This window comes from Castor canadensis, chromosome 11 (assembly GCF_047511655.1).
Source record: "Castor canadensis chromosome 11, mCasCan1.hap1v2, whole genome shotgun sequence".
Classification (NCBI taxonomy): Eukaryota; Metazoa; Chordata; class Mammalia; order Rodentia; family Castoridae; genus Castor; species Castor canadensis.
In genome coordinates this window covers 24,350,509-24,362,291 of record NC_133396.1, presented here as the reverse complement: position 1 = coordinate 24,362,291, position 11,783 = coordinate 24,350,509, and the positions used below count along the sequence as shown (strand labels likewise).

Sequence of the window (11,783 nt, the reverse complement as noted above, 5' to 3'; positions counted from 1 at the left end):
GGCCCCGGGTGTGACCCCACAGGAGTCAGAGGTCAGGGAGAGAATGACCTGCGGATCTGGGCCAGTGTGTCCGTGACCCCACGGCAGCGCTTGAGGAGCCCATCCAGGCGCTGCGGCTCCTCCTTCAGGAACTTCACTGCCTCCACCTCCACACGCAGCACTACCCGCATCTTGCTCTGCAAGCCTGGAAAGTGAGCTGAAGGGACAGGAAGGAGTGAGCTGGGCGGGAGGGAACACTGAGAACTGGGGGGGCATGGGGTGATGGTGGGAGCACAGCAGAACTCTCACACTGGCCCCTGGCCATGGAGCAGCCCCTTGTGGCCTCAGACTTACCCTTGAGTTCCGTCAGGGTCTCCCCCAGTTGCTTGAGCACCAGTGCCTTCTCCTCCAGCTCAGGACCCGGCACCAGTCGGTGGCTGTGAGATACATCCCTCTGGATCTTCTCCACCGACTTCTCTAGGTCACTGCGGCCACAGAGAGACCCTCTCAACCCCTCCGGCCCCAGCCCAGCCCCCTGAAATTGGGCAGCTGGAAAGAAATCAGGCCATCAGTCGGATCAAAATTGTAAGTCAGCTACCAGGCCACATGCCTGAGTGAAAACAGGAATGTCAAATCTCAGAGATGAAAAGCCTCCAGAGACCTCCCTAAAATGTCTGACCCCCCGCCCCACCAGGAACACTGATCTTTAGCAACACCAGCCCAAATCCCCCTCTGTGTAACTTGCAGCCTTTAAGAGGGCTGCGGGCAGCTGCATGCACCCCTGAGAGTCTCCATCCGAGAGATACTGCCATGCCCACCTACCTTGGCTGCCAGCCTCTCTGCTCCCTTCTTGGTAGAAGGAGAACCAGAGGCTGTAAGTTACAGGGCTATTCAGCTGGTTTATATTGTGTTCGTGCCCCACATTTTCTAAAATGTAAACCAGACCAAGTCACCACCCCTTGCATTGAACCCTAATTGGGTCCATCATCCTGAGGTTACAACCCAAACTTCCCAGAGCAGCCAAGGAGGACATGTGGGTGCCAGGTGAAAATGCGGCTCCAGAGTCAGCAAGATCCACACTCAATCCTAGTTCTGCCTTCCAAGGACAATTTGGACAGTTACCAAATATCTTTGGGTCTCAAATAGTCTCAATCAAGAAATGGGGTGCTAGAGGGCCCTCTCGTGAGAATCAGATGAGGTAACGCAGCTGGGTTGGCCCCTGGGAGCTGTTCCTTTTCCCTCCCACTGCACCCCCAGTCCCACCGGCTTGCTTCTGTTTAAGCCATTCAGAACTTCTCTAAGGTCCTTGTATGTGATGCTCTCTCTGGCCCTTTATTTTGCCATTTTCTTTGCCTACAACTTTTTGGAGGGTTTGAACTCAGGACCTTGCAAAAATGCAAGGCAGGGGCTCTATCAAGAATTTTATGCACACACAAACACCACACACACACACACACACACACACACACACTAATTTCTTTAAGTTCTATCAGGAAGCTCTCCTCCAATCTCTCCATTTGGGGTTGGGGGTCTTCTTGTCCCCTAAACTTCTTCTAGACCACTAACTCCTACCAGGCAAGGACTAAGTTTTCCAGATTCATGTCTTATTCCTAGCACCTGGCACAGTGCCTGGTGTAGAACAAATGTCTGGTAATGAATGGAATTGGAGAACATCATTCTGAGTGAGGTTAGCCTGGCCCAAAAGACCAAAAATCGTATGTTCTCCCTCATATGTGGACACTAGATCAAGGGCAAACACAACAATGGGACTGGACTTTGAGCACATGATAAAAGCGAGAGCACACAAGGGAGAGGTGAGGATAGGTAAGACACCTAAAAAATTAGCTAGCATTTGTTGCCCTTAACGCAGAGAAACGAAAGCAGATACCTTAAAGCAACTGAGGCCAATAGGAAAAGGGGAACAGGTACTAGAGAAAAGGTGAGATCAAAAAGAATTAACCTAGAAGGTAACACACACGCACAGGAAATTAATGTGAGTCAACTCCCTGTATAGCTATCCTTATCTCAACCAGCAAAAACCCTTGGTCCTTCCTATTATTGCTTATACTCTCTCTACAACAAAATTAGAAATAAGGGCAAAATGGTTTCTGCTGGGTATTGAGGGGGTGGGAAGGAGAGGGAGGGGGTGGAGTGGGTGGTAAGAGAGGGGGTGGGGGCAGGGGGGAGAAATGACCCAAGCTTTGTATGTACATATAAATAATAAAAAAAAATTAAAAAACAAAACAAGAAACACACACACACACAAAATGCCTGGTAAATAACTGTGGCATGAATGAAGAAGTAAAGGAAAGACCTGACACAGGCAGGTCACCACGGCTCTGCACTTAGGTCACTGAGATCCCTGACCCACATGCCTGACTTTATGTCTATTTCTGTCAAATCCCATCTGTTGGATTTCAGCTCAACAGTCCAGGTGTGAACAACTTTTAAATCTGTTCTACCATTCAACAGATTTGAATTGCCCTTAAAGCTCTGTGTCATCATCAAATCTCGTCGGCACGCCTTAAGACATCTTCATCCTGCTAGCAGGTGAAAAGACAGACCATGGTGGAGCCAAGGGAAAAAATCCTGACCCCCATCATTACCGGTTAAAAAGCTATCTTGCATTAAGCACTTACAATATGCCAGGTGCCACATTCAACCCTTGACATTCATGACCTTATTTTAACCGTAAAACAAATCCTGGACGTGGGCACAATTATTCACCTCCAGTTTACACATGGGAAACAATGGTTCAAACACTAGACTACATGTCCCTTGCAGTTGGAAAGTGACCATCCCACTGAGGTTACCCAATGGAGTATGAGTGGAAGGGGTACACGCTGCTTCCAGTCAGAGCCCATGATCACCCCCATGCCCTTTCCCCTGCTGGCTGGCTGGAAAGACTATGACCTCTGAGTGATCTTGAAAGGCACATGCTAAAGATGGAAGAACCATCAGCCTGGGTCCCTGAATAATTGCATGGAGCCACCCAGCTAACCCACCTAAACCTGTCTGAGAAAGATACATCTATTACTTTTGAACCATTAAACAATTTGAGAGCTTATTTGTTACAGCAGCTGCACTAATTAATAAGCTACCCTAAAAAAAATTTGGAGGCTACTTAAAAAGATGGACATCGATCTACCATTTGATCCAGCAATACCACTCTTGGGGATATACCCAAAAGACTGTTACTCCAGAGGCACCTGCACATCCATGTTTATTGCGGCACTATTCACAATAGCCAAGTTATGGAAACAGCCAAGATGCCCCAGCACTGACGAATGGATTAAGAAAATGTGGTATCTATACACAATGGAATTTTATGCAGCCATGAAGAAGAACGAAATGTTATCATTCGCTGGTAAATGGATGGAATTGGAGAGCATCATTCTGAGTGAGGTTAGCCTGGCTCAAAAGACCAAAAATCGTATGTTCTCCCTCATATGTGGACATTAGATCAAGGGCAAACACAACAAGGGGATTGGACTATGAGCACATGATAAAAGCGAGAGCACACAAGGGAGGGGTGAGGATAGGTAAGACACCTAAAAAACTAGCTAGCATTTGTTGCCCTTAACGCAGAGAAACTAAAGCAGATACCTTAAAGCAACTGAGGCCAATAGGAAAAGGGGACCAGGAACTAGAGAAAAGGTTAGATCAAAAAGAATTAACCTAGAAGGTAACACCCACGCACAGGAAAGCAATGTGAGTCAATGCCCTGTATAGCTATCCTTATCTCAACCAGCAAAAACCCTTGTTCCTTCCTATTATTGCTTATACTCTCTCTACAACAAAATTAGAGATAAGGGCAAAATAGTTTCTGCTGGGTATTGAGGGGGGGAGCGGGAGGGGGTGGAGTGGGTGGTAAGGGAGGGGGTGGGGGCAGGGGGGAGAAATGAACCAAGCCTTGTATGCACATATGAATAATAAAAGAAAAATGAAAAAAAAAAAAAAATAAGCTACCCTATCTGAGGCTTTGACATTAAACAAAACAAAACAAAAAAAGAGGCTCAGACATTAATCCAAGGCCACACAACTACTCTGTGACAAAGCGGTTTCTACTCATCTCACATCTCATTCACGTCAGCCATTGTTTCTGCTGCTCTTTTTTTTTTTTTTCCATACTGGGATTTTGAACTCAGGGCCTACACTTTGAACCACTCCACTAGCTCTTTTTTGTGAAGGGTTTTTCGAGATAGGGTCTCAGGAACTATTTTTCCAGGCTGGCTTCAAATTGTGATCCTCCTGATATCTGCCTCCTGGGTAGCTAGGATTACAGGCGTGAGCCACTGGCATCCAGCTTGGTTCTGCTGCATCTTGATTCTACCACAAATGGACTAACACCACTCATGCCCACCAGCTGTCCTACCCTGCCCTTGCTCCTCTATGTGGAAAAAAACAGCTCTGCCCTGCTTGTGTGTTTGACTCCTGACTTGTTCAGGCTGAGCCAGCTGTGTTAAATGGTCACTCCCAAACATCACTCTGGGGGAGAAGAGATTCTTATTTAAGGGAGGACTCAGGTGAGCTTCAGGAGAGGACAACACTGCAAATCGCACAGCTGCTTGGCTGTGGCTGTGAGCAGTAGCAAAGGGGTGGGATGGTGGGGGCAGAGGCCCCCTGAGAACCAAGGTCCCCATGGAGCCAAGGACCACATAAAAAGTACTAGTCATCCTGCTTAGGCTCCATCAGCACCTTAGTTTTCTAATCATTCAATCTGCCAAAGTTTTGGGGCACCCAACTTGGACAGGCTCTACAAAATGGTGGAGCGCCTGCTTAGCAAGTGTAAGGCCCTGAGTTCAAACCCCAGTATTGCAAAAAAAAAAAAAGTGGCTGACCACTGTCCGTATAGTTTAGTCAGTGGTCAAGTGCTTGCCTTGCGTACAGGAGGGCCTGATTTTTATCCCCAGCACTGCAAACAAAACAAAACAAACAACAGTGGCTGGGCTTTCCAGACCTGCATTTAGTCCTAGAAGGGTTGAAAGGGAAAGGTCAGAACAAAACCACCTTAATAATCTGCAGGGCCCACTGAAAAATGAGAATTTTTGTCCTCAGTTCAAAAATTATTCAGAATTTCAAGATGGTAATGGAGCATTAAACCAAGCAATGGCCATATTAAGCTTGGATCCCAGTGTAACTGCACAGGTCAGATACCTCCAAAGCTGGCCCTGAGTAAGGCAAAGGTGGACATGTCTCACTGTGCAGGGACAGCCCTAAAGGGCAACCTCAAGACAGAACTCAAGAGCTTGGCTAGACAGACAGATGAGTGAGCCAGGCAGAACAAAACACAGAAACAGTTTTGACTGTCAGCAAGATGCCAGGAAAGAGGAAGAGGCACAGCAAAATGAAGCAAGAGCAAGCATCCAGGGGTTGCAGCCAAAGGAGAGGTCAGGATGAGTTTCAGAGTTAATACATGGGGAAGCTATAGGAGCTAGGCAGGGAAGGCCTTGGCCACATGGCACACAGGGCTGGCACGCAGCCTACCCCTGCCTTTCCCAAAAGAGAAAGGCATTCACTCTAAGATGAAGAACGCTGCCAGAAGCAGTTAGTTATTCAGGTCCTGGGCTCTCATAAGTAAATGGTCCAAGGAATAGATTTCATAAGAGACAGGAGGTGGGAAATCTGAATGTTTCTGGCGAAGTGAGGCCCCCAGGAAGCCACTTATAATCTGGCCTTTCATCTCTCTACCTCTGTGCTTTGAAATTTCTTTTCATTTTCCTTTAATGTCTCGGTAAAGTTCCTTTAGAATATTCTGACCCAGCTCCTCTATGCAGAATGGAAAGGGACCAGGAAAGGACAGGGAAGTTGGGCAAACGGAATTCCCTGGGAGAGGGTGGATGGCAGCTGCTAGTCTGCTTAGACATCTGGCTGGAGCTTTCACATAGCTATCACACTAGAGTGATGGGGGTGACACTTGCTGACTTATTTCCATGCAAGGGTAGCCCCTTACTTCATCTCAGCCACATGGTGTCTTGCCTTGTACCTTGCTGAAATGCATACAGGCTGTGTGGAGTCCAGGCTGATGAGCAGTGACCTTTTCAAGGAGCCCATGGCAAGGGCTTCCGATACAACATGGTGAGGAAACCTGGCTCTTTTATGCAGCTCTCCTGGCTCCCTGAGTACCCAACCCCTCTCCAGAAAGAACTGCAAACATCTTAGTACTGGACATAGGAGGAAACTGAGGCACAGACAGGGGCAGGAACAGCTCTAATCACATAGCTGCTCAGTACTAGAGCTGGCCCCCAGATCCCCTAGTGCCCTGTGTCACCAAGAGGGAGGCCACAGGAAGAAGCAGGGCCTCTGCCTTGGACCCAGGTAACTGAGGAGGGATGCAGTGGGGTGGGGCTGCTCACTCCCTGAATGGAAAGTGAAGGGCAGTTTCTCCCTTCAGAGGTTCCAGACAATCGAATTGTGGCCAGACAGCCATATACTAAATATGGATTACAGACTGGCTTCTGTTAACCTTTCCATTTCTAAGCCTTTGGGGTGAGGTGTTCTCTAGTCCTCCTTCCTTCCAGAACATTAGAACGCGGTTTCAGCTGCTTTGGTCTTAGAAATCAGGGAATAGGAGTAAATGGCAATGGTAGCTGGTCAGCACCAAGCTGAAGTGGTGACAATACACAAGCACTTCTCTCTTGCATGCTCTACCAGAGTCAATGTCTGTGGGTCACAGGCCAGAAGGAAAGTAGGCAGAGGGAAATCAGGCAGCTGACCACAGGAGAGTGAAGCTGCAGGTCACAGGAAAGCAAGACCACAGCAAAAGCAAGCACCGAGCCCAAAAAAAAAAAGAAATCGGCTTCAGAACAGATCAACGTCACCCGTGATTCCGAAGGAAAGGAGCTGAGCCTCCCAGGAAAACCAGGCTGCGGGTCACTCGGGCCGCGCCCCCCACCCTCCCTCCGCGGCGGGGCCCAGCCTCACTTGAGCTGCTGGGTGATGAGCTCCTCGTCGTTGAGGTAGCGCAGCCGCTCCTCTTCCACCAGGGTGCGCTGCCTCTGCAGTGGGTCCTCCTGCCGCCGCGCCGCCTCCGACACGCGCATGCTCAGTTCCGCCTCAGTGCGCTTCAGCAGCGCGCGCACCGACTCCTGGTTCTGGAGCTGCAGGACGCAAGGATGGACGCGTGGACTCGGGAGGGAGGGAAAGAAGGCGCGCAGAAGGGAAAGGACAGGCGGGGCGGGCAGAGGGCAGCTCTGTGCGCCCGGGCCTCCTCAGAGGACACGGCCGCGAGCCACTGCGAAGGTGTGGCACGGTGGGGATTGGGGCCGAGGGCTAAGTTCTGGGAAAAACAGACAGGAGATCTGGATTTGGTAGGGCTTGCTATATTGGGCCTCATAGAAGGTGCCGCTGCATGGTTGTGGCCGTGAGCAGCAGCAAAAGGAGTGGGGAGGGGCCAAATGAAAGGTTTAAGTTCTGAAGAAGTATAAAGGCCAGAGAAGAACGGAATGGGAACACGTGGGGCCAGGGGTCCCCTACGTAGGGCCCTGTCGACACTGTGACCGCGTGGCTATGGCTTCGGGCAGAACTGAATGGGGACGGGCCTGGCACGAAGGACCCAACTCGGATTCTGGGGTTGATAGTTTCTCAGGTTGAGAAGGAAAGACTAAGGACGGGATTCAGAACCCTGAATGCGGGGGTGGGGCAAGATCTCGCCAGTGGCCCAGATGGCAACTGTGTCCCCTCTGTCCCAGCCTGTCTCTGCTCATTATCCTCACCTGATGGGCCCTGGGCCCCTTTCGAGGAGCAGGCACAGCGATGCCAGGCTCCTGACAGGCGGGACCATCTGCCAGTCGGGGCAGACTGTTCAGGCTCAGGAAGGGGAAGCTGAGGGGACTTGGGGAAAAAGGGATGCGGGGCCAGAGAAACTGGAACTGTCCTAAGGAATACCGACAGGGGAGGGGGGACGGTGGGGACTCAGGAAAGAAGAAGGAGGGCTCAGAAAGGGCGACGGGAGCAAGGGATGGGGCTTGGTGAGGGGGGGCGGAGGTTTAACCCAGGAGCTGGAGATCGAGGAAGGTGAAGGAGAAGAGGGCGTGAGAGACCAGTAAGCAGTGAGGGGCTTCGCGGGGGGGTGGGGGTGGGGGCGGCAAGGGAGAAAGGTGAGGCGATAGAGGAAAGGACGGAACTTGTGGGAAGGACTGAAAGGCGGGCGCGGAGGGGGCAGTACCTGGAGCTTGCGCAACTGCTGAAGCTGGCCGCGCAGGTCGCTGGCGCTGTTCTGCAGGCCACGCAGGTGCAGCTGCATCTGCAGACGGCTGACTGCGGTGGGCTGACCCGCAGGGGTGCTACTGGCCGAGGGTGGGGGAGGGCCAGATACCGGGGTGGCCCCGCTGCTTCTGCTGCCTGACCCACACGCTACAGAGAGGGGCCAGGAGGATGGGAGAAAGGGAGCAAAGAGTGAGCCTGAGAAGGGCTGGGGCAAGATCTTCCTCACTCCCGACCCCAAACAACAGGCAGGGAGGCATGTGGCTGGGAATCCCTCCCCCTAACTGTGGGGAGCAAAGAGCCAGGACGAAGCAAAGAGCTTGGACGAAGGTGACTATTGATTTCTCCATTGAAAGCCCAGTGAAGCGGTATTGTTTGAGCCCCACTTTACAGATAAGGACACTGAGGATCGGAGAGGACAAGGACCCGAGGGGAAGAGGGGGACAGAGTCACTCACGTGCTGAGGGGGTGGCTGCTCCATTGGAGCCTTCAATCTTCTCACTGTGGCACAGGGAAAAGAAGATGCCCATCAGGGAGTCCAGGCCAGCCCCAGACCTTTGAAGCTGAGTGGACGTTAGATGTCATCTTCTCCAGCCCCTCCATCTCAGTTAGCATGGAATCCCAGAGAAGGGAAGGGACTCACACAGGGTCACACAGTGAGACACAGAACCAAGTCCAAGGGTTCTTAATGCCCGAGGCCCTTCATCCTGCCCAAAGCACAGACCCCGGCCATCGTGTTGAGAAAGAGGCCTCACCTTGGCGGCTCAGGCTCTGAGCCTCGAAGTAGGGCACTCTGCACCAGGCCTGTGAGGCTGGCAATCTGCTTCTCCATGGCCTCCATGCGCTCTCTGGGGAGGGAGATAGCTCTGAGCAATCTCTTCTCTGATTATGGGGTCCCACCTGGACTGCCAGCACACAGAGACCCAATGCCTAAGGATCAAGCCCACTCCACCTCTCACCACTGCCTCTGGAGGGGCCCCACCTTGACCTCTCCATACTTTGCTTATGTTCCCCCATGTCTTCCTTCCCACCTCCTTTCAGAAGCCATCCCAAAGTCCCAGGAGCCTTAAGGAGCATCTCACCCCATCTAAGGGAAGTGCAAGGATTTTTTTTTTTCTTAGTGTCTCACCCCACTAGATCAAAGGAGGAAACTGGGTTTGCCCAATTTTGTACTGGGTAGGGGCCTAGCACACAGGCCACAGACAACTGTGTGAAGATGAATAGCTTCTCATCTCTCAGCAGCACTGCCCTGGGTATAAAGTGTCTCCCACCCTGACTGTCCTCTTTCCCTGCACTCTTAGGAAAGCACTGACTGATGGCCCAGCCTGGAAGGTGTGCAACCAAATATACTTCTCTCCATCCCCGTTTCTTACCAGCCCCCACCCCCACCCCCGCAGACTTCAGCTGGCCCCGTGCTGGACAGCTCTCACAAGTTGTGTCCCAGCAAGGAAGGCACCTAGGAAGGGTTGGGTCAGCTCTTTGATTTTACAGCTGTGGAAACTGACGCCCGCGGGGCGGGGGGTGGGGGGAGAATGCAACTCAGGTCTCCAGAGTACTCATCTGGGGCCTTCTTATCTGCGCCCTCTCTCCAGTGCCCTCCCTGCCACATCTGAGATGTGGGAGGAAACCAGGGCGCCTCCCCTTCAGATCACTTAGTCTCTGAGTGCAAAGAACTCTGCGGTGCCTCCTCTCCCGTCTACAGACACCGCCCTGAGGCCTCTCGAGTGCCCTTCACCTGGTCTCTGTGTCCTTGGCTGGCACCGGCGGCCCGAACCCCACGAGGGAGCGCTCCCCGGGCCCGGGGAAGAGCTCAGGAGGAGGGGCTCCGGCCGTCGAGGTGCTCCCAGTGCTGCGGGTCTTGCCTCCGGGACTCTCGGCGAAGACTGACGAGGAGCCAGAGTCCTTGCGGAAGGATTGGCGCACGGGAGAGCCGCGGCTGGGTGGCCCGGAGTAGGGGCTGTGCGGCGGCGGTGGTCCTCCGGGGGGCGCCGCCACGTCGGCCAGCTTCTGCGGCGACGAAGGGGGCAGGCGGAAGCCGTAGCCGTCGCCGTAGAGCGGGCCACCGCCGCCCGCCGCCTTGTACAGCGAGTCCTCCAGGTCCGACTGCAGCGCGGCGGCCGAGTAGGTGCTGAGCGAGCGCACCGAGCCGCGCTTGTACAGCCCGCCCGCGCCTGGGTAGGCGAACGGGTCGCCAGCGGCCGCCGCCAGACTCAGGCGACCCTCGTGCAGCAGCCCGTAAGGGTCGGCGTAGAGGCCCTCGCCCTTCACCAGCACCATGCCGCCCGCCTTGCCCGCCAGGTCCTCGTCGGGCTTCACGTCGCGCCGCTCCAGAATGGCGCTGGGGCTGGGGCTGACGCCCTGGGCAGCCGGGGCGCCTCCCAGCCGCTCGGCCGCATGGTGCACCGGGCTGCCTGCGTACGACGGCGGGCGCCCGCCGGCGTAGGAGAGGCGTGAGCGCGACGGCGAGCCCGACGGCAGCCCCGACGGCAGCCCCGGCGGCGGTGAGCCGGACGCCAGATGCGAGGCTGGCGACAGGTTGTTGAGGCGCCGCGTAGGCGACGACTCCCGCGACGCGTACACCATCTCTCTCTGCGCGGAAGACAACCCCGGAACACCACGGGGCTAGTCACAAAGTGGTCCCCTTCTCCCCTTGCCTGAGGAGCGAGCATCTACCCGCTAACACTTAAGGAGGTCTTTCTGTTCTCTGCCTTCCCTCTTTCCTAATGCTCCTGGTACCCCTTTTCTATCAGGGCTCCCAGTATGGGTGTGTGGGGGGAGGGCGGGAGTGACTAGCAGAGAAGCATCAAAAGGGCAAGCCCAAGCCATGGTGGGTGGGGGAGGGGAAGGGTTGGCTCCGGAAAGAGTCTTCAAATATCTAGAGGCCTACTAGAGAAATCCTGGTTGGACAAGCCTGGACAGAGGGGAAAGTAGCCAGTAGGGAAGAGGCTTTTTCTGTAAAGCCATATCTAAGAAAGGCTACCTTTACCTCAACTGCCCCGTCCCCCACCCCCCCGGCCCCGCGCCCTGTTCCCATCACCAGGTCCTGGTTCCTGATGACAGGTGCAACTGCCAAACACTCTTTGCCTGTGTCGGCCCCACCTGCCCAGTGTCCTCAGTGCCCCGGGCAAACCCAGCCATACCCGGAGGTCTCCGTTGGTGAGGTGTGAGCCAGGGAAAGCTGCGTACAGAGGCTCCTTCCTGTATATCTTGATAATACTGCGGTCCTGGATATCCCTGGAGGAGAGAGAGATGCAGGGGGATCACCATGCAGCCCCTAGCCTTGCACAATGAGGAGAGGGTAGCTACTCCAGGCAGAGAGAAAAGGGAGGCAAGAGGGACCAGGATACCCAATCCCTTCTAAGTACTTCGCTCAGTGACTTTTGGTGCCTGGGGCTGCTCGCCACCAGCACACACGACAACCTTCACCCCATCCACTTCCTCAGCTTCAGGCGCCAATTTCAAGTTAATTTAGGCCAGAGTGAACCAGCAGGGGTGGAGAATTAAGCGGGAGGGGGCGGGGCGCCAGGGCTCTGAGAGGAAAGGGAGGGTCAGGAAGTATCTGAGGCAGGGCCTCCAGAGTCCAGGACTCTTGAGAAAAA

At 53.7% G+C, this 11,783-nt stretch overlaps 1 protein-coding gene across 5 annotated transcripts in view; it reads right to left on the bottom strand.

Moving 5' to 3' along the window:
• The window catches only part of Srcin1 (SRC kinase signaling inhibitor 1), a 73,071-nt gene that overhangs the window by 17,109 nt on the left and 44,179 nt on the right, over window positions 1–11,783 (bottom strand). For all 5 annotated transcript variants that reach the window (XM_074045904.1, XM_074045907.1, XM_074045906.1 and 2 more), the window contains 8 exons: window positions 11,325–11,418; window positions 9,920–10,773; window positions 8,940–9,032; window positions 8,642–8,685; window positions 8,147–8,334; window positions 6,904–7,079; window positions 334–464; window positions 49–196 (listed from right to left, as the gene is read on the bottom strand). In XM_074045904.1, coding sequence (XP_073902005.1) covers window positions 49–196; window positions 334–464; window positions 6,904–7,079; window positions 8,147–8,334; window positions 8,642–8,685; window positions 8,940–9,032; window positions 9,920–10,773; window positions 11,325–11,418 — 1,728 coding nt within the window. The remainder of the gene's footprint in view (window positions 1–48; window positions 197–333; window positions 465–6,903; window positions 7,080–8,146; window positions 8,335–8,641; window positions 8,686–8,939; window positions 9,033–9,919; window positions 10,774–11,324; window positions 11,419–11,783) is intronic.